The 22,242-nt window shown below is 42.5% G+C and overlaps 1 protein-coding gene across 2 annotated transcripts in view; it reads left to right on the top strand.

Moving 5' to 3' along the window:
• LOC143292409 (ethanolamine-phosphate cytidylyltransferase-like) overlaps positions 1-22,242 on the top strand; it is a 38,978-nt gene that overhangs the window by 11,911 nt on the left and 4,825 nt on the right. Inside the window, exons 9-15 of one of the 2 annotated variants that reach the window (XM_076602651.1) lie at positions 3,551-3,571; positions 10,951-11,091; positions 14,657-14,731; positions 18,404-18,481; positions 19,723-19,788; positions 21,029-21,094; positions 22,033-22,121. In XM_076602651.1, the coding sequence (XP_076458766.1) occupies positions 3,551-3,571; positions 10,951-11,091; positions 14,657-14,731; positions 18,404-18,481; positions 19,723-19,788; positions 21,029-21,094; positions 22,033-22,121 (536 nt within the window). The remainder of the gene's footprint in view (positions 1-3,550; positions 3,572-10,950; positions 11,092-14,656; positions 14,732-18,403; positions 18,482-19,722; positions 19,789-21,028; positions 21,095-22,032; positions 22,122-22,242) is intronic. The other variant, XM_076602652.1, reaches the window with a different exon arrangement.

Below are 22,242 nucleotides of genomic sequence, written 5' to 3'. Positions count from 1 at the left end.
TCCGATCTCCCAGGTCAACATATGTGCAGACCTGCTAGTGCCTGAACCCCCTTCGTGTGTATATGCAAGCAGAAGATCAAATACGCACGTTAAAGATCCTGTAATCCATGTTAGCGTTCGGTGGGTTGTGGAAACAAGAACATACCCAGCATGCACACCCCCAGAAACGGAGTATGGCTGTCTACATGGCGGGGTAAAAACGGTCATACACGTAAAAGCCCACTCGTGTGCATAGGAGTGAATGCAGAAGAAAATTGCAGCACTAAAACAACCAGTTTGCTCTACAGTTTTGTGCTGTTTGTCATAGTGTTTATTTTAGAATTAACAAGCTTGAAGGTCAAGTGAAGAATGTAGGCATTCCTTCACGGGAACAGACTGTTACTAATTTGCATGTTGTTGCTTCTTGTTTGTTTGTTTGTTTAAGCAGCTGTGTGAAATCTTGAGATGGCTGTATGAATTTGATGGACATTAAGTTTTGCAGTTGTTGCAATAACTGGTTGCCTGCCTGTGGTTTGTACAACATAGTGCAATGCCATTATCCGCCACCCACCCCCACACACAAAAACATGATAAAAAAAAATAGTGGCACTAAAGCAAAGAAATAAGAAGAAAGGGACTTCTAAGATTAGCTTAAGCATATACACACATGTAGGCACACACATGCACTAGCTTAACCCTTTCCTTCTGATAACGGTAGGAGCCGGCACTGCTCGTGCGCGCGCAGCGCCTTGATGCGTCCGGCGCCGGCTGCGTGTGTGTGGTACTTTTCCATCATGTGCTGACGCCGTGACGATGCTCAACAGGCACTAAAAGTTGGTGGAAAGTTCCCTACTATAGTCCAATAATCTGGCATCGCTATTTTTGGATGCTAGCACCACTTCCATTCACAAAGAAAGGAGGGAAACTGCGTGTGGAGAGTTGTGAATGAAACTGACCGGTTTTCACAATGGCGTCGTCTGCATGCACCAGTGAGTTCGAGGATTATTCAGTGGAGGAATTAGGTCTTATATTAGAAGAAGTGTCAAAATATGATCAGATTGAAGAGTGTGAAGAATTAGAAGAAGATTCTGATGTGCATTTAGGTTCCGATCAAGGAGAAAAAAGTGGTGAAAGTGATCCCGAGGACAATGTGCCACTCACCGCTCTGCAAACCACGTGGCGACCGGCTACTCAGCCTACCAACGTGGCCACGTTCCAGCAGCCAACAGGCCCTGCACATTCACTGCCAAGCACTGCCACCCCTCTGGATTATTTTTTTTTGTTTATACCCATCACATTTTTTCAGGTTGCAGCAGAAGAGACCAACAGGTATGCCCGACAAAAACAAGCAGCCCGGGGCACACCTGACCCCCTTTGGTACGAAACAACACCTGATGAAATGCGGGCCTATCTCTCTGTGCTGATCATGATGGGGATCAATCGTCTGCCACGTTTGTGGTGCTACTGGTCAACCGACCCTCGCTTCAGGAATAACTGGATCAGCAGTGTCATGCCCAAAACACGGTTTTTCAAAATCAACCAGTACTTTCATCTGCGCGACACATCGAACACACCTGCATGTGATCACCCCGACTATGACCCCTTGTACAAGGTGAGAAATTTCATCAACATGATTCTTCCTTTGTTCCGGACCAACTACCATCCAGGTCGTGAACTAAGTATTGATGAGGCAATGATCGGGTACAAGGGTCGGATATTTTTCAAGCAGTACATGCCAGCCAAGCCAACCAAATGGGGCATCAAGGTGTGGGAGATGTGTGACGCCAGGACAGGGTACTGCGTTGCATTTGATATTTACACCGGCCGTGCAAGTCGCAGAGACACCACCATCAGTCTTGGGCATGAAGTCGTTCACATGTTGGCATCACCTTTCTACCATCAAAACAGGCACCTGTATTTTGATCGTTTTTTCACCAGTGTCCCCTTGATGACACACCTGGCCCGAAATGGGACATATGCCTGTGCCACTGTCAACATCAACCGCAAAGGGTTACCAGAGGAGGTCAAGACTGCCAAATTGAAAGAGAAGGGAAAATTGCTGCAGATGTGGAAGGGCTCGCTGATGGCCACAGTCTACAAAGGCAACCGTCAGATCTACCTTCTCAGCACCAACCAGCCACCAGGTATGACGACAGTGGAGGACAAAGTGACGGCAACAGTCATCGCCAGCTACAACAAGTACATGGGTGGCGTTGACAAGTCAGACCAGTATCGCGCCTACTACCCTGTTGGTCATCAGAACAAGAAATGGTGGCGCTACATTTTCTATTCTCTGGTCAACTTGTGCATTGTCCAGGCCTACCTCACCTGGGAAGTGTTACCTCATGCCCCAGTGAACAAGACCTATGACCACTTGATGTTTCGTGCTGACATTGCAGAACAACTTCGCGCAGGATTCACCTCCAGGAAGCGCAAAGCAGGGCGCAGCAAAGCAGTGCCAGATGCCCCCATTGCCTTGGCCAGCATCGACCATCACAAGTTAGAAAAGATCAAAGGGAGACGTAGAGTCTGTCGGCAGTGCATCAAAGACGGTCGCAGGGCAGCAAAGGGACGAGGGGTAGAAACATCATATATGTGTTCTTTCTGCCAGGTACCTCTCTGCTTCCACAGGAATGACTGTTTCCGTGACTATCATGGACAGAATGTGCCTCAACATTAGGACAAGCTAGCTTGTTTTTGTTTATGTGTGTGTGTGTGTGCTTACCTGTAGTTTTGGTGACTCTGTGACACTTAGCAGTGACACTCTACTCACTATCCTTACTGTACAGTTATACATTGTGTGCATATATAAACCGATCTGTACAAAGTGCTTAGAACAGTGACATAGGAGCAACATGGAATGTTGCTTGACACTAGTTGTGTGACATTCTTTGTGGGGACTGTACTGGCAGACAGGAGACAGATCATCTCAGGTAGGCCGCAGCTTCATTTCACAACACTAACGTGCATGTCCATGGAATAACTGCATGTTGGTGTGCTGTATTAGAATTGTCACCATCGCATGTGACATATTTGGTGACAGAGACACGACCTTTCACATCTAGACACACAGAATCTCGCTCACATGACAGAACAAAGCCTCACGACCATACCTGCCGAATTTCATGACTCTAGAGGTTTATTCTTGGTTGTGGTGAAACGTGAACTATACACACCCATTCTGCAGCTAAACTCACCAAAAGAATCCGAAATCTAGGGGAGTTTGGCCTCAGAGAATCTGAATGCAAGAGGGTTAAGCACATATGCACATTTAGGTACACACATGCACATGCATGCACTTTTTTTTTTCAGTGATGTATCCAGTATGGTATGTACATGGTGTTGTTTCAGTTCAAAATCATTTACCTCTCATCTTTTGTCAGGTGCTGAAAATTAAAAATTCTTTTTCCCAAGTGTGCTTGAGGACACAGATGTATGTGCGTCAGTTTGAAAATGTATTTATTGTGCCAGCTTTGTCAGATGTTGGTAATGTTAGTGAACGGCAGTGGGAAACAGGATGATGATGGCATGATTGTACTAGAACTGTTGGATGTTTTGCCTGTTTATTCAGGTCCTCTCTGATTCGTCAGTGGTAAGCATCAACAGGAAGTGGGGGTGGGGTGGCAGTATTTTAGACAAGTTGAGCTAGACAGTCGTTTCGTTTCAGTTCACTTCATGGTTTGGACTCTTTATTTATGGTTTTTCTTTTCTTTTCAAATGATACCGTGTGACGAGTGCACATTTTGTCTACCATGTAACTGGAGTACATTTAATTGTTTGTCTTTCGTGCATTCCCTTTTTGACTCACTTGTGTAAACAAAGTGAGTCTATGTTTTAACCCGGTGTTTGGTTGTCTGTGTGTGTCTGTGTGTCTGTGGTAAACTTTAACATTGACATTTTCTCTGCAATACTTTGTCAGTTGATACCAAATTAGGCATAAAAATAGGAAACATTCAGTTCTTTGAGTCTTCTTGTTTAAAACAATATTGCACCTCTGGGATGGGCACAAAAAAATAAATAATGAAGCCTAATTATATGCAAACTGCATTTACTGTTATATTTATATTTTTTGTATTCTCTAAACTTGGCACTTTGACCTCTTATTCTGACACAACAACAAGAGGAGTCATTATTATCATTTTTTGTTCAAACAGGAACTTCTTTTGCTAAGCATGGAAGTTTTATTTATTTTGCAAGCGTTTTGGTGCAGATAGTAAAAAAGGGAAATTACTCTATAATTAATGCTAGGGGACTTAATTTGCTTTAAACTGATCTTTCTCATCTTAAACATTACATTTTGAAATTATACTCAATACATAAAAACCTTGGAATTTTTTTTGAAGTGTATCACAAGTGAGTCTTGAAGGCCTTGCCTCTCTTGTATGTTTTTTTTACCGACCTGTAGTCATTTGTAATCTCTTTCCATGTTCCGTGACTTTGGAGTGTGCACTTGAGCTTTTTTTCCCTTGCTTTGATTATTAGTTTTCAAGATGCATCATTTGTGCATAGATAAATATGCATAAGCCCTGTAAGCACACTGAGAGGCTCGAAGAGTATAAAATTAAAAAAAAGTACAAAAGCACTAACATACTCTTGTACTCACTCATACCTGCATCTGTATGGGCACACTTCTCTGACAGATGCTCAAGTGTTCATACACACCCACACACACATACCCAACCACCCCCCTCCCCCCACGCACCTCCCCCCACACACACTACGCACACACACACGACACACACATCACACACACACACACACACACACACACACCATACGCAGACACACACACAAACACACAAATTCTCTTTCTGCCCTTTGTTTTTCTTGTTACAGCTTGCACTCAAACACACACACACTGACTGACTGAAACCATTTATTGTCAGATTAACTGTTTGTTGTACTGACACACACACACACACACACACACACACACACTAATGCACTCTCTCTCTCTCTCTCTCTTTCTCTCTCTCTCTGTGCCATACTAGCTGTTATAAACTTTGTGTACTCTACATTAATGTACATAGCCAAAGAAATACTATAGAGCTTGATTGCTGTACTAGTTTTTTAGATCTTTTTTATATTTCTAGAATTACTGTATGTTTGCATTTTATAGCACAATTTGTGTGAGTGTGTGTGTGTGTGTGCATTTATTACTATTTGAGGTTTGTTTTCTAATTTTATTACTTGCTTTTTTTTGTTTGTTTTGTTCTGTTTTACAGTGGGTTTGCTTTTCAGTTGATGTATCATCAACAACAAAACCTGTGTGTGTGTGTGTGTGTTCGGAATTCTTTAAACAAAGAACAAGTGTTTTCTTTTCAAAGCATTGTTCCCAATATTCTGAGTGAATTGTATGTTCCAGTTTGGCATGATGGGGTGGGGTGTACATGTGTGTGTTTGTGTGTGGAAGAATCAGGGAAACATAGAGTAAGTGTGCCTTTGTGTGAGCAAGGTGCAGAATTATCTCAGTTTAAAGAGATTTGTCCATTACATATTTTATTTCTGCGGTTTATTTTCATAGTAGTGTGTTCTTTTCTGTTTCTATTTTCTTTTTTCTTTTTTTTTTGTTCTTTTTTTCTCTCAAACATTGGTAAAACCACAGTTAACTCTCACAAGTTTATAGATGATAAATGCTCAGTACCGTATTCTGTGTCCTTTACAACACTTTTCTTAGCCTTTTTCCTTTTATCATTGACTGTAACATGACCACTCCTTACGGTCATCAGCGGGGCCTCTTTCTTAATTGGATATCTGATTTCTTTTTTCTTCTGGTTTCTTTTGTTGTTGTTGTTGTTTGTTTTTGTTTGTTTGTTTTGTTTTGTTTTTTCCCCTTACATTTGGTGGGCAAGGGGAGTAACATTTATGTACATGAATATTGACAGTGACAGTAAACTGGTATCAGATAGAAATGATTACAAAGGTATGATGCTGTTAGAGAGAGTAAACAGAGAGGGGAAAAATGTGCAAAATTAAGACACAATTTTATCCTGCAATAGGTGACTGTAAGTCTTGCTTATAGTATAAGTAATTTTTGTTGTCAAATGTGAAAAATACTGAAGAGTTTGTTTGTTTTGTGTTTTTAAACCATTGCATTCTGTTTATTATTGTTGCTAAATTATTTGCCACTTCACTTCTCTTATCAATCCTTTTTTTTTTTTTTTTTTAATTGCTGCCCTATCTTGTACATTATTTCATTTTACATATTGCTGAGTTTTTGTTTGTTTGCTTTTTTGGTCATCAGTAATGTCATATGTCATATTTTTTTTTCTTTTGCGTTGTATTCAAGAAAATAGTGTATGTCACCTGTGAAATTAATGTTCTGAGCATTTTAGTAACTTGTCTTCCAGTGCAACAAAGAGATTAAAACACTAGCAGCCACCAATTTTCCTTCTTGAGAACAGGAGAAAAAAATTGTTTGAATTCATGAAAGTGAATGAGATATTTTGTCGCCAGAAAAGACATTTTTATTGCAAACAAATGCCAGGTAGTGAGTATGTCACACACTTCTTCCTAAATGCTACTGTGAAAGCTTTTCTCAGTTTGGGATGGTGGCAGAGTGAGGATGATAATATAAAAAAAAAAAAAGAATAATGTGCATTTTTATAGCACTTATCCTGTAGCACTATGTGCATTTGACAGTACATACGGTTTGAATAAGACATAGGAATATAATTTAAAATGTTAAGATACAAACTGGTTAAAAATGCTGTTATAAAAACAGTGTAACATCGCTCAGCTCACATTTGTCTCCCACCTTACCTCCACACACATAGCTGAGTGTACACACACACGCGCAATGACAGTCTGAGGGGAGAAGGATTTATAGTTTGAGATATGAGTATACATGCATATATTTGTGGGTAATAGGGATACAGTACAACATGATTTGGAGAAGCAAAATTAGAATGATACATTAGAGTATAAACTGTTCAATATTTTTTTTAGTTTGTGTATAAACATTGAAAGCTTATGCATACAAAACTTCAACGATTATATTTATGATTATTATTAATTTTGAACGTTTGTAAATAAATTTTAACACAAAATGCAGTGACAGACACATAAACACTGATAAGAAAAGTATGTCAGAAAAGTAAATCAAGGGCTATTAGATGTAGCTCAAAGCACATATTTTTTTTTTTTCTGTGCGTGAAAACTAACTACTTGTATTTCAGTCACGACGTTGTGTGTGTGTGTGATTGTTTTCCTTTGAGGACTCTCACAATCACTACTAACAAAATGTTGCATATCATCAGAGTGTCTGTCTGGTTTGTGAAGCAACACAAAGTTTTACATGCATACTAGCATATCATGTAGATCAAAACACTGGCAGTCGTCTTTTCAGTAGCATTCTTATATGCAGACAGTGGCAGTCCTTGATAGCATAGCGTCCATGCAAGTGGATATTGATAGACCTCTTTGTTTAGGTGGCCATTCATCAAATATTGTGCATAAACTAGGGCTGCTGGTAACCCTTTCAGTACTGTGAGGATTACAGTTCATGCAGCCTTCTCTGCCTCAGACTTCTTTACAATGATTTTAAGGTGATTTAAAAACTGTGAAAATGACAGTTCTTTATGGTCTCTCCCGTACTTTTTTCTCCCATGTTAGTGTTAACAACAATCCTTCTAAACACCTTTGTCTGGATCAGAAGGATTGTATGCAAGTTGGAACTGTTCCTTTACTATTTATAATGACAATTAGAGGAACCTGACTTTCTAGCTATGATCCTAAACAAAACTTTCACACACAGAAAGTGCTGAAAGGGCACAGAATGCACCCAGCCTTCTTCAGTTAATAGCCTGGAAGTTTATCAAGATTTGTGTACTTTCCTAATTGTTTACATTTTGATTTAGGTAGAATGTCGAAAAAACAGTGTAAAGAATGGGGATTTGATGACCCAACCCCTGCTGGTGTGGCTGCAAAAAATATTGACAGTGGTGCCCCGGTAGTGCTGGGGTGTAGGGCAGAACGAGTTAAACTGATGGTAACATTTCAGTATGCTGGCTGTCAGCCATTGCTTGGTTGATGTTCATGTGAGTGTTGGTACTCTCACTTGACAGAAGTGTGAGCGCTGGCAGCAATCTAACGCTTGGTGGATTTTTCCACGTAGTGGACAGCAGCATCCATTCACTGCTTGTTCAGAGGATGGTCACAGGTCAGGGCATTGGTAGTCTTGCATTGCTTGTTGGGAGTTCACATATGTAACATTGGAAGATGTCACTTTGTGGATGTCCATGTATGGGACATTGATAGTTATCTTTAATTTAGTGTTTGTTCACTTATGCAAGATTGGCAGTTTTTCTTTTGTTGGGTGTTCACATCTGTAGACATCTGTCTTTTTTAGTTATTTATAAATGTGAACGCTGGATGTATCCTTTGCTGTATGTATATACAGATATGCAAACTTTGCTCACCATTAGTGCTTTGTAGATATTCAGATGTGAATTCATCAGTATGGTTTAAATATATTAATAATAATGAAAGTACTGGTGTACTGCTAGTGGGTTTTTTTGTGAAGACATCTGATTTAACTGATTGCAGTCTTCAGGTCAGAAAATTACTGATGTATGGTTTGCTCTTGAATATCTTGGAACTTGTCTCATCATTATCTGATGGGGAGAAAACATTACGCCATTCAGACAGCTCTTAGTCTTCGTCTGTATATCAGTTATGGTGTATATCAAGGTTCTCTTCTGGGACCACTGTTTTTTCTGTAATTTTCCTTATCTATGAAATGAAAGTGTTCTACAGTTGACTAGAATTATTGTCACTTTATATTCTGTCTTCCTCACTCTGTGTGTGTGTGTGTGTGTGTGTGTGTGTGTGCGCGTGTGTGTGTAGTCTATGTATGTATGTCAGTCTCAATTTATTCCTCCAACCTTAACACTTCCTTCCTTTGCACTCTTCTCTGCACTTCACTTTTCCTTTCTGCGTCTCTCTCCTCATTTTCTGTGTCATATGAATTATTGTAGTGTTGTGGCTGTATCACTTTTTCATGAAATTAACAGCCATTGTATTATTCAGGAAGGAATGTCACTAATGTTTGTACACTTTGTTCTCTCCCAGGGATCGGTGGAATAAAAGCGTGTTAGTTACGCATCTCATTTCCCTGAGTAAATGAAATTTTGTTTTATTTTCTTCCCTAAATGAAATTTTGTTTCATAATGAAATTTTGTTTCAGTGTCTTCCCTAAATGAAATTTTGTTTCATAATGAAATTTTGTTTCATTGTCTTCCCTAAATGAAATTTTGTTTCATAATGAAATTTTGTTTCATTGTCTTCCCTAAATGAAATTTTGTTTCATAATGAAATTTTGTTTCATTGTCTTCCCTAAATACAATTTTGTTTCATTGTCTTCCCTAAATGAAATTTTGTTTTATTTTCTTCCCTTTCCAGTATTTTGGTTAACGTTTTTGTTTGTTTTTGTACATAAGTTCATAAATGTATATATTTTTTAAGCTTGTACATGTTTGTTTTTTTATTGTTTTTTTTATATATATATATATTTTTTTTTTAATCCTTTTGAGCTATTTGGAGAGAAAAAAAGATGAAAAAAAAAAACAACAGAAAAAAGAATCATGGCTGCTAATTTCTGTTTCTTCAACAAAAAGTAATGAAGAAAGTTAATGTGTCTCGGTTTGGTTTTGTTTTGGTTTTTTCATTCAGTTCTTACCTCCATCTTTCATCTCATTTTGTTTCCTTTATCAAGCACATGCATACACACATATGCGTACACACATATGCATACACACACATGCATACACACATGCCAAACAGCTGTCCTTAGACACACACACACATACGTCAGGTTCAAAGTAAGAGAGCATGAGTGGTGTTGATGTGGTTGTGAGGTGGGGTTTTTTTTAGTGTTTTTTTCTTTTCTTTTCTGTTCTCAAACTGTTCACATTTCTTACTCTTTTTGTTCCTCTCCATTCACCAGTCTCCATCCCTCCACTATTTTTGTTGGTTTTTTGTTCCTTTGTTGTGGTTTTTGTTGGTTGTTGTTTTTTTTTGTTTTGTTTGTTTGTTTTTTTGTTTTTTTTGGTTTTGTTTTGTTTTTGCTTCTTTGTTTTGTTTGTCTGTCCCATCTCCAGTGCCGTGTCAGTGCTGCAACTCTCTCAGAATCCCCCGTACACAACCACACCTAACCTCGTTTGGGCTTCCACTTTACATACCCCCTGTTTCCCTAACCCTCCTCCCCCACCCCACCCCCCCCCACCCCTACACACACACACACCAACCCCCTTCCCTGCCACATTTCTAGGTGTGTGTTGTTGATTTCTGGCTCATGTGTGTAAACAATGTTTTGTTGTTGTTTTTTCTTCTGGTTTTTTTTTTCTTTTCTTTTCTTTTCTTTTCTTCTCTTCTCTTCTTCTTCTGTTTTTTTTTTTTTCTTTTCTTTTTCTTCTTCTTTTTCTGTTCTTTTTTTTCTTTTTACTGTTTATGTGTGTGTGTGTGTGTGTGTGTGTGTACATCAATATCATCACCTGTGATAATTCAGTTTTCTAGTAGTATAGTTGTATCGTTGTACAGTCTTATTTTGTCAGTGTGTTCAAGAAGAGTTTTTATTGTATTTGTTTTCATTGAAAATACATCTTATTTTGTTGATTCCTTGTACAATGTTTTACAATGAAAACATCAGATGATATAGTGTATACTTGTACACATAATTAATTGAACAGGCACTCGTATATAGATGTATCCCATGAAAATATCTAAGGAATAAATTGTATATGTACAGTCCATTATTCTGAAGACTGTTGTGACTGTTGAACTGTTAAACTTTTACTTTTTTTTTCATATTATTAACACATAAAAACATCAGAGGACATAATGTATGTACAAATATTTACTCTGAAAACAGCCTTCATTATGCAGTCATTGCATGTTCCTGTTCAGACAGTATTTCTCAAGAATCAAGAACGCACACATGTGAACGACGGTCATTGATGATGCTGGTTGCAGGGCCCTTCCACACGCAGTCCGTGGACAGGCGTGTCGCAGTTCCTGACCACCTCCCGCAAGATCATACAGTTTGCGGAGGGAAAAGACCCCAACCCCGGGGACAAAATCATCTACGTGGCTGGTGCCTTTGACCTGTTCCATATCCTTTATTGTTTTTTGTTGTTGTTTTTTCTGTCTTACAGATTGTACAGCTGAGATGTCTCTTTCTTCTTGCTCATACACACACTCACACACTCGCACACATATGCGCACACTTGCAAGCGCACACACACGCACGCACGCACGCACGCACACACACACACAAACACATGCACACGTGTGGTTCGTCCGTTGGGATCGACGAGGACCATCTAGTCATCCTGGGGGTGGGTGGGTTGGGCTCTGTGGGTGCGCAGATGACTGGTCAGGCCAGTCCACGCCTGGAATGTTCTGACGCAGTGTGGACAGGGGATGGTGGCGGCTGTCAGGGACTTGCTGGCACTGCTTTTCCTGGCCTGTCTGTGTTGCTCTGCTGCAGCGATTCTGTTGGTCTCACAGGATTTGGTGCCTTTGTGGACAGCTGAACGCCACTTTGGTCTGTCCATTGCATTCAGCTCCCATGTGTCGTGGCTGATGTTGAAGGCCTTCAGAGAAGCTTTCAGAGTGTCTGCATCAAGATGGTGTAGATGCTGGGCAAGTTTGCACGAGTGAGCACCTCTGTGTCAGGGATCTTCTCTTGCCACTTTATGCCGAGAAGTTTTCTGAGGCTGGTGGTGTGGAAGTGGTTCAGCTTTTTGGCGTGGCGTTTGTAGACCGTCCATGATTCACATCCATAGAGCAGTGTGGTGAGAACTATGGCCTTGTATACTTTGAGCTTCATCTCCAGGGTGATGCCTCTCCTGTTCCAAACGTTCTTATGGAATCTGCCGAAGGCAGCGCTGGCTTTGGCGAGTCTGGCATTCACCTCGTCGTTGATGACAACTGTGCGAGAGAGTGTACTGCCAAGGTATGTGAACTTGTCCACCGCAATCAGTCGTTGCCCGTTGATGAAGATGTTTGGTTCAACGTAAGGCTTTCCTGGAGCTGGCTGAGTCGGTCGATGGCTTCATCATTGTTGGTGGAAGGGTGGTTCAGTACGCTGTCAAAGTGTTCAGCCCATCTCTGAAGGATCCCGTCCTTGTCAGTGATTAGGGTAGAACCATCAGCACTGAGGAGTGGAGCAGATACGGAGGTGGTGGGACCGTAGACTTCTTTCAGGCCATTATAGAAGTTCTTCATGTCGTTCCTGTCTGCAAAGCCCTGGATCTCATCAGATTTGTTGCTGAACCAGGAATCCTGCATCTGCCACAGCTTCAGCTGGATGGTGCTGCGTGCACTCTTCAGAATGTCTTTCTTTGACTGTGACTTGGGATCTTCAATGTGGACTGTAGGCCTGGCGTTTGTCTTCCAGCAGCTGCTTGATCTCAGTGCAGTTCTCATCAAACCAGTCTTTGTGCTTCCTGGCAGAAGGCCCCAGGCACTCCATGGCAGTGTTGTACACTGTCTCATGCAGTGCGCCCCGTGCTACCTCCACATTCTGGTTGTCCAGCACGGTGGACTCAAGACGTTCCTCCAGGGTGTCAGCAAAGCTCTGCTTGATGTTGCCTAGCTCCAGCTTGTTGACATTCAGGCGTTTGGGTGCTTTCACGCCCTGAGGCCGTCTCTTGGGCTGGATGCGGAGGTTGAGTTTGGAGATGATAAGGCAGTGGTCTGTCCAGCACTCGGTGCCGCACATGGCCCTCGTGACTCGTACGTCCTGCCGTCCCTCTTCCTGACGATGACAAAGTCGATGAGATGCCAGTGCCCAGAGCGAGGATGCATCCATGACGTCCTGTTACAGGTAGGGAGGCAGAAGACGGTGTTTGTGATAAGAAGGTTGTGTTCGGTACATGTCTGTAGAAGTAGTTGACCATTGCTGTTACAGTTTCCAACCCCATGCTTCCCTATCACGCCTTCCCAGGAGGTGCTGTCACAGCCAACTCTCGTGTTAAAGTCACCAAGAATGATGAGCTTGTCTGGGTTGGGAACAGTGGTGATGACAGCGTTCAGGTCCTCGTAGAACTTGTCCTTGATCTCATTGGTCATGGTGGGCGCGTAGGCGCTGACAGTGGTGGTAAACTTCTTCCTGTTGCATAAAGGGAGTTTCATCGTCATCAGGCGATCGTTCACTCCTTTCGGGGGGCCAGCCAGCTTGCCAACGAGGGTTGTCTTCACTGCAAAGCCAACTCCAGCCTCACGTCTCTTTTCAGGTCCAGAAGCATACACACGGTCCATGTAGCAATGGTCAATGGGGTGCTCCTTGTTTTCTTCTTTCTTTCCTTTGTGTTTCGACCGCTTGAGTAGGGTCCCTGTCAGCCGCAGTATGCTGACTAGGGTGGTGTGGAGCAGGCAATGTTTAGGGCACCTTTTCTAGCCCCTTCCTCATGCCATGGAGGTGAGCAGAGCTGTCCTGAAGAGGGCTGCTCAGTCACTCAGGGGGCTGCCGATCTCCACCGCTGCTCCAGTCAGTGAAAAACGACCCAATGGCCTGAGCCGCCTTTGTGCAGGTCCGCGGCTACGACTGCCAGTGTACCCACACCTGTCGCTTCGTTGCTCGCCTGTCGCCACAGGGCTTGGGGAAAATGATGGTATGGGATGAAGGATGACTGATGACTTGCGCGATGACTTTTTTTTTTTTTTCTGCTGCCCCATCATCTGCACCGTTTCAGTGGCATTACTCCCACGCCGCTCATTTAGATTCCCCAATACATGGCCACACCCGGGTTCGTCCGTCGCAGTTCCAGCGTCAGCAGTCCACAGGGAACCATCGATGTTAGGTCGCCAGGAGGCCACACACCAAAGGAGACCCTGCACTGCTGCTGAGTCACTTCGGTGGTGTTCAGTGGTGCCTGTTCTAACGTACTTAGGACACTATGACGCGATGACTTTGTTTATAGTGAGGAGGAGTTGCGCACCGTCGACCTCACTCTCTTGTCCGAGACCATCTGTATCCAGTGGCAAGACAAGGTCAAGATGACTGGAGATGGAAACGGATGCAGTGGATGACCTGGATGTCCTATGTGCCTCATCCTGCCCTCAGCAGTCCACAGTGCTCTGCTGCAACCGCCTTCCTCTCCATTGAACCATGAAGGTTTCTTCTGCAGAGTCCGCCGGCTCCAGTCTTCACATGCTTGGGTAGACAAGCCCTAACTGACCGAGGGTTTGAGACCCGTCGGCTACCCTCACCTAGTTTAGCCAGCCTGTCAAAGCCGTTGCCCGGGCGTTGGGCGCTGCCGCATGCTAGCAGCTTCTAGGACCCATAAGTGAGAGCTGGGTGCCAGTGGGGACCAACAGAGGATGAACCACACATACACATACATGTACACATACACACACACACACACACACTTGCGAGCTAACTTTTTTTCACTATGTGTTACTGTTCTCTCTGCGCTTCCCTCCCCCCTCCACCATCCCATCCCCCATTCTTCTCATTATTTCTTTCTCTCTGCCATCCTGCTTCCTGTTTTTGTCCCCATTCCCCATCCCCCTACACCCTACCCCATACCACCTCTTATCTCCCTGTCTCACAGTGCCAAGAAGATCAGGAATAGGCATCAGATGCTTAGTTTTGCATCTTGGCAAGAACAGAGTGTGTGATAATTGTTCATCATGTGAAATGAAACTTGTTCCTTAACGCTGATCACATGTGGGTTTTCTGGATTTCTTGGAAAAGGTGGCTGCCTTAGGTGATTTCGTCATTGTTGGACTCCACACCGATCCAGTGAGCACTTCAATTTGAAAAATGATTTCATTGTTGTTAACATAATTTTGCTAGCAAGAAACAAATCCACAAACAAAAAATGCATTTTCACAAATAGCACAGCAATAATGGCATTTTTTATGATAGCAGTAACATACATATATATTACAGATACACACTGCAGATATAAAAGATCACTATTAAGCATTTTGTTTAAATGGACTCTGCAAATATATATTATATGCAGTAAATATAATGGGTCTGATGTACTCTTTGTCTGCAGTATAGGTAGAACTTATTGTCAAGTGGGTGGGGGAGAAAAAATCATTGCCTTGAAATGTTTTGTTATTTCAGAGAGGAAAAAAGAATAAAGCTGTAACTTAATTTCGGGACTAAATGACACCATTTTTGTCATGCTGAGGAGGCACAGTGGTAGAATCGTTTAGGCGTTGGGCTTCTGAAGCAGTGTTCACCTGTGATCAGTGTTCGAGGCCCCTTCTGAAGCAGTGTTCACCTGTGATCAGTGTTCGAGGCCCCTTCTGAAGCAGTGTTCACCTGTGATCTGAAGCAGTGTTCACCTGTGATCTGAAGCAGTGTTCACCTGCGATCAAGGTTGGAGGCCCCTTCTGAAGCAGTGTTCACCTGTGATCAGTGTTCGAGGCCCCTTCTGAAGCAGTGTTCACCTGTGATCAGTGTTCGAGGCCCCTTCTGAAGCAGTGTTCACCTGTGATCAGGGTTCAAGGCCCCTTCTGAAGCAGTGTTCACCTGTGACCAGGGTTGGAGGCCCCTTCTGAAGCAGTGTTCACCTGTGATCAGGGTTCAAGGCCCCTTCTGAAGCAGTGTTCACCTGTGGTCAGGGTTGGAGGCCCCTTCTGAAGCAGTCTTCACCTGTGACCAGTGTTCGAGGCCCCTTCTGAAGCAGTGTTCACCTGTGATCAGGGTTCAAGGCCCCTTCTGAAGCAGTGTTCACCTGTGATCAGGGTTCAAGGCCCCTTCTGATGCAGTGTTCACCTGTGATCAGGGTTCAAGGCCCCTTCTGATGCAGTGTTCACCTGTGATCAGGGTTCAAGGCCCCTTCTGAAGCAGTGTTCACCTGTGATCAGGGTTGGAGGCCCCTTCTGAAGCAGTGTTCACCTGTGATCAGGGTACGAGGCCCCTTCTGAAGCAGTGTTCACCTGTGACCAGGGTTTGAGGCCCCTTCTGAAGCAGTGTTCACCTGTGATCTGAAGCAGTGTTCACCTATGATCAGGGTTCAAGGCCCCTTCTCAAGCAGTGTTCACCTGTGATCTGAAGCAGTGTTCACCTATGACCAGGGTTGGAGGCCCCTTCTGAAGCAGTGTTCACCTGTGACCAGGGTTCAAGGCCCCTTCTGAAGCAGTGTTCACCTGTGATCATGGTTGGAGGCCCCTTCTGAAGCAGTGTTCACCTGTGATCAGGGTTGGAGGCCCCTTCTGAAGCAGTGTTCACCTGTGATCAGGGTACGAGGCCCCTTCTGAAGCAGTGTTCACCTGTGACCAGGGTTTGAGGCCCCTTCTGAAGCAGTGTTCACCTGTGATCTGAAGCAGTGTTCACCTATGATCAGGGTTCAAGGCCCCTTCTGAAGCAGTGTTCACCTGTGATCTGAAGCAGTGTTCACCTGTGATCTGAAGCAGTGTTCACCTATGACCAGGGTTGGAGGCCCCTTCTGAAGCAGTGTTCACCTGTGACCAGGGTTGGAGGCCCCTTCTGAAGCAGTGTTCACCTGTGACCAGGGTTTGAGGCCCCTTCTGAAGCAGTGTTCACCTGTGATCAGGGTTGGAGGCCCCTTCTGAAGCAGTGTTCACCTGTGATCAGGGTTGGAGGCCCCTTCTGAAGCAGTGTTCACCTGTGACCAGTGTTTGAGGCCCCTTCTGAAGCAGTGTTCACCTGTGATCAGGGTTGGAGGCCCCTTCTGAAGCAGTGTTCAACTGTGATCAGGGTTCAAGGCCCCTTCTGAAGCAGTGTTCACCTGTGACCAGGGTTTGAGGCCCCTTCTGAAGCAGTGTTCACCTGTGATCAGGGTTGGAGGCCCCTTCTGAAGCAGTGTTCACCTGTGACCAGTGTTCGAGGCCCCTTCTGAAGCAGTGTTCACCTGTGATCAGGGTTCAAGGCCCCTTCTGAAGCAGTGTTCACCTGTGATCAGGGTTGGAGGCCCCTTCTGAAGCAGTGTTCACCTGTGGTCAGTGTTCGAGGCCCCTTCTGAAGCAGTGTTCACCTGTGATCAGGGTTCAAGGCCCCTTCTGAAGCAGTGTTCACCTGTGATCAGTGTTCGAGGCCCCTTCTGATGCAGTGTTCACCTGTGATCAGGGTTCAAGGCCCCTTCTGATGCAGTGTTCACCTGTGATCAGGGTTCAAGGCCCCACTTGAGCATGGTATTGCGTCCTTTGGGAAAGTTACCGTGAAGTTCGGTCTATTGAGCGCACTGGTATTTAAGCCGCACCCACTAAATTTTGGAATAAATAGAACTTTATACATACATAAGCCGCACCAGCTTATACTGTAAGTTATGAAATAAACACAAGCGGGAACAACACAAAGAAAAGCAAGCGAAAATACTGCTAGTGCCACAAAAAAATAATAAATAAACACAACAAAAATAAGATCCATAATTTAGGGATAGTCACATTTATTCAACATCATCCTGCTCACTGAATTCACTCAAATCTTCGTCTTAGTGTCCGAGTTGAAGAGAACCAGCACAGCTTCCTCCGCCATCTTGTCACTAACTTCAGCCTTGCTTTCACTTCATGAACATGAAGGTGGAAGTCGCTGCTGGGTCGATGCTTGCACTGTCGTCTGCTAGGTCGATCGCCTTCAATTTGAAGGCTGCATCATAGGCATAACGTTGTGTTTTCAGCGTGATGAGGGTGTACACTTGAGCAGAGTAGAAGTGAATGCTGATCTGAAGGCTTTAATGTGTGCAGATTTGATTTATAAATCCTGAAGCTCATCCAAAAATTCATGGACAGAAATCATGATTTTGGTGAGTTGAAGGGCAGCTAAGAATAGAGGAGAACGTGACACTCCCGGGATCGTTAAAATCCACAAGTAAGCCGCATCATTGTATAAGCCGCAGAGGTTGAAGCTGGGGTAAAAAGTTGCAGCTTATAGACCGAACTTTACGGTACTTTTCTTCCATTTTCCTCACTCCACACAGGTATGAATGGTTACCTGACTTCGGTTGGGGAAGGTCAGATGGTGGGAGGGAGAGGTCTCGGCGCCACCTTCCTATGCCTAATCATAGACACAGTGGATATGAGTCCACAGCCCCCATGGCCATAAAAGGCTACGGAGACCTTGAACTTTTTTTTAGCCATGTTTACAAGTAGTTTCTCCTGTGACTAACATACTTTAAACATTACGTTGTGCAGGGGATGGAACTCTGAAACTTTGAACACAGTTTTCTCCTGTAGACTCACGGTTATCATCATGAATTTATTTTAAGAGGAACAGTTTCTGTTTTCACAAACGATGATTGTCTCTGTACCAAAAATACCTTTAAAGAATATCAATGATTCATTTAATGGGTGTTTGCTTTTGTTTAGGTTAAGCATGATGACGTTGTTTTTTTTGTTTGGTTGTTTTTGTATAGTTTAATCATAATGATTATGAAAACAAAGGAAGTGTTTTTGATTATGAAAATAATGGAAGTGTTTTCTGTTTGTTTTTTCCCAGACAGTCAACCGTTACAAGGGGGCCAACTTTCCCATCATGAACTTGCATGAACGGGTGCTCAGTGTGCTGGCTTGTCGGGTAAGGCCTACCCCTCCGCTGTTGTTGTTTTGTTTTGTTTGTTTGGGTTTTTTTGTGTTTGTTTTTGTTTTGTTTGTTTGTTGGTTGGTTTTATTTTTGTTCTTTGTTGTTGTTGGTTTAATGTGTGTGTGTGTGTGTGTGTGTGTTTTGTTTTCTCTGTTTTAACAAACCATGTGGGGTATATAGGGTATTTTATTTTTTTTAATTATTTATTTATTTTCTTTTTGTATAACAGAGACAGGAAGAAGATAAACAACATGATTTATTGATCATCAGACTGGATTTGAAAGATGTATTATTTTGCTTTCATGTGGTTGAGTGTTCTATTTATAATTTATTTGGAACTAATTGCTAATACCTTCTTAGATCATGTTTTGCATGGGAGAAATGTCTTTATTCACGTTCCCTTCTCTCTCTCTCTCTCTCCTCTCTCTCTCTCTCTCTCTCTCTCTCTCTCTCTCTCTCTCTCTCTCTCTCTCTCCCTCCCTCTCTCTCTATGTCTCTCTCTCTGTCTGTGTCTTTTTCTTTCAAAATGAATGAATATATCTGAGGATACTAGAGGTTATTTGTGTTTGTGTCTCATGTGGGTGTTTCTGTAGGTTTCAGCATCTGTGTGCATGTAAGTAGACAGGGATTGTGAGATGAATACCAAATTTCATGGACTGTAGTAGTTACATTTGCAGCATATCTACTAACCTTGACAAACACTTCATGTACTTATACCGTGATATCTGTTGCCGAAGACATTTAAACTGCAGTCTGTCTGTTGGAAATGTGGTTGGACATTTCTCTTGTGCAGTATGTGTCAGAAGTGGTGACTGGACATTGTTTTTATGCAGTATATGTCAGAATTGGTGATTGGACACTTCTCTTGTGCAGCATTGGTCAAGAGGTGGTGATTGGACATATCTCTTGTGCAGTATGTGTTGCATTTGGTGACTGGATATTTCTCTTGTGCAGTATGTGTCATATTTGGTGACTGGACATTTCTCTTGTGCAGTATGTGTAAAGAGATGGTGATTGGACATTTCTCTTGTGCAATATATGTCGCAGTTGGTGACTGGATATTTCCCTTGTGCAGTATATGTCGCAGTTGGTGACTGGATATTTCTCTTGTGCAATATATGTCGCAGTTGGTGATTGGACATTTCTCTTGTGCATTATATGTCACAGTTGGTGACTGGATATTTCTCTTGTGCAATATATGTCGCAGTTGGTGACTGGATATTTCTCTTGTGCAGTATGTGTCAGAAGTGGTGATTGGTGCCCCATACGAGGTGACCCCTGAGCTGATGGACCATTTCAAGGTATGCATGTGTTGCGGATGCAGTAGAATTTCCATAACATTCTCTACAAGGACTTCTTCCTCGCAGTCAACAAAATGTGCGTATGTGCCTGTCACGATACTTTCTTTTTACATCAGTAAAAAGATGATATATATAGATATAGATATATAGATATAGATAGAGAGATAGGTAGATAATCTTACAAGTGAGACCAGCGTTTTGAGAATCATTGAGAACATTCGTCCCTGCTCTGCTTGATCATTATTTCATCACTGCAAGATACTTGAAAAACAGTGTGTATTCAAAACTGGGCAGTTCACAGTCTTGGCAGGCTTCCATCCATATTGATGCAGATAAAAACCAGAAAATAAACTGTTTTTCCTTCAAATTACATGTAGACACATCCAGAAATTCTGTAGAAGTCAGTTCCCTTTCTTTTCAGTTTATGCATATGTAGGATTGTGAAAAACATTTTAATGAGACAGTATTTTACACCACAGCAGTGCTTGAGTGCAAGCAGAACAATAAATGTTCAGAAACACATTCATCCCATACTTCTCTATACTGGATCAGTGTTTAGTCCTGTACAAAGCATATATGTGTTGACCATTTGTGCACAAATTTGTTAAGATCCATAGTTGTTTTAAAAACATGCTTATCACCGTCATGTGCCCGTTTGAGATTTTTTATGAACTTTTGTCATGTTGGCTTTACTTGGTTAACTGCATATTTTTACGTGAATCATTAGGCTGTAATTAGAATATGTGAAGAGCGTCCATCAGTTGTTTTTTTCTTCTTTTTTTTCCTTTTTTTTTTCGTAACAAGTCTTGCTGTCGTTTGTGTCTCGCTTTACAAAATCAGATCATGAAAACATGATTATGACCATGTTACTGTTGTTGTTATCGTGTTCATTTTAGCTCATTGCCTCTCTCTGTGTGTCTCTCTCAGTCTCTCTGACACTCTCTCTCTCTCTCTCTCTCTCTCTCTCTCTCTCTCTCTCTCCTCTCTCTCTCTGTCTCTCTCCTCTCTCTCTCTCTCTCTCTTTGTCCCTGTCCCTCTCCACCCCTTCCCTCTTTCTCTCTCAGTGTTTTCGTAATTGCATATATTGATATGTATTTGTTGGGTTTTTTTTACTTTACCGGGGGTAATTCAGATTAGTTCATTAGCCCCTTCATTAGGGGCCGGAGCCCATTTATGAATGAACCCTCTGAATCTGAATCTCTCACTGTCTTTCTCACACTCTCTTATCCTCTTTCTCCAGGTGGATCTCGTTTGCCACGGTAACACACCTATCATGCCGTGTGAGGACGGTTCAGATCCCTATGCCGTGAGTATCAGTTTCCAGCATTAGAAAGGGAAAAAAAGACAGGGGAAAGAAAAACAACAGAAGGACAGAGAGAGAGAGAGACTGACTGTATGTGTGTGTTTGTGACATGGGTAAAAAGTAGCTGTGGTTGTCAGTCTTTGAAATGCATGTGGGTATATCATAAGTGTAATTATTATTATTATTATTGATACTTATGTAACACCTGTCTTTGGTCAGAGACCAAATTCTGAGTGCTTTACACAAAAGGAGCCACTAGCACAACAGTCTGCCTTCCTAGGTATAGCCAACTGAGCGCTCATCACTCGCTTCCTATGTCATTCAGTTAAGCTTCATTCATGTGATTGTACACATATGTATACATGTATACTGGATCATGTGTTTAAGAATTAGGAAAATGTTTGATGTATGTGTCAACATAGATCTGTGCCATATGATTGATGTATGTTTTGAAAACGTCTGTATTGTAATTTCTTTGCTTTTGAAAGAATAGAACCTGCTTTGCAAGGGACAGAGAACATTTCCAGCATCACTGTCTTTGTAAGATCCCAGTTGCTCTTTTTTACTGTCAGCAGCTAGTGTCCTGAGTTGTCAAAAAAAAATTGGTGGTTATAACACATTGGGAAGAAGGGAGAAAAGGGCAATAAATTAATGCTGTGAAAGAGAAAAGAAAGGAAACCAGAGGACAGCCGAATAAAAATGCTGCTAAAGTTCCTGAGGCAAGATATGCACCAGTACAGGTTAGTCTAGCACCCAGACCAGGTTGTGATAATGGAGCAGTAAAAATCCCAGTCCGTATATGAAACTCGAACCGGTTGATCCTCACTTCCTGGTCCGGCACATTACTGCTAGGCCACTTGCACTACGGAAACCACTCAGACTGTGTGGCAGCAAAATTAAAAAAATATAGAAAAAGATTTATCAAAATATACATGTTGCAGGAGCCCAAGAAACGTGGTAAATTCAAAGTCTTGGACAGTGGCAACCCACTGACGACAGACATGATCATCCAGCGCATCATCAAGCACAGGTAGCTCTCATGTTTTTTTTATCAGTCCACAGAGTCTTTTTTCCTGTTTTTTATTGTCTCCAGAAGAATTAACTGGCTTATCAAAGTGTTGGTCTGACTTTCTTTCTGTTTTTTTTTGTTT

The sequence above is a fragment of the Babylonia areolata genome, chromosome 18, assembly GCF_041734735.1.
Source record: "Babylonia areolata isolate BAREFJ2019XMU chromosome 18, ASM4173473v1, whole genome shotgun sequence".
In the NCBI taxonomy this organism is placed as follows: domain Eukaryota; kingdom Metazoa; phylum Mollusca; class Gastropoda; order Neogastropoda; family Buccinidae; genus Babylonia; species Babylonia areolata.
The sequence above is the reverse complement of the archived record's forward strand: the minus strand, read 5'-3'. Positions and strand labels throughout refer to the sequence as shown.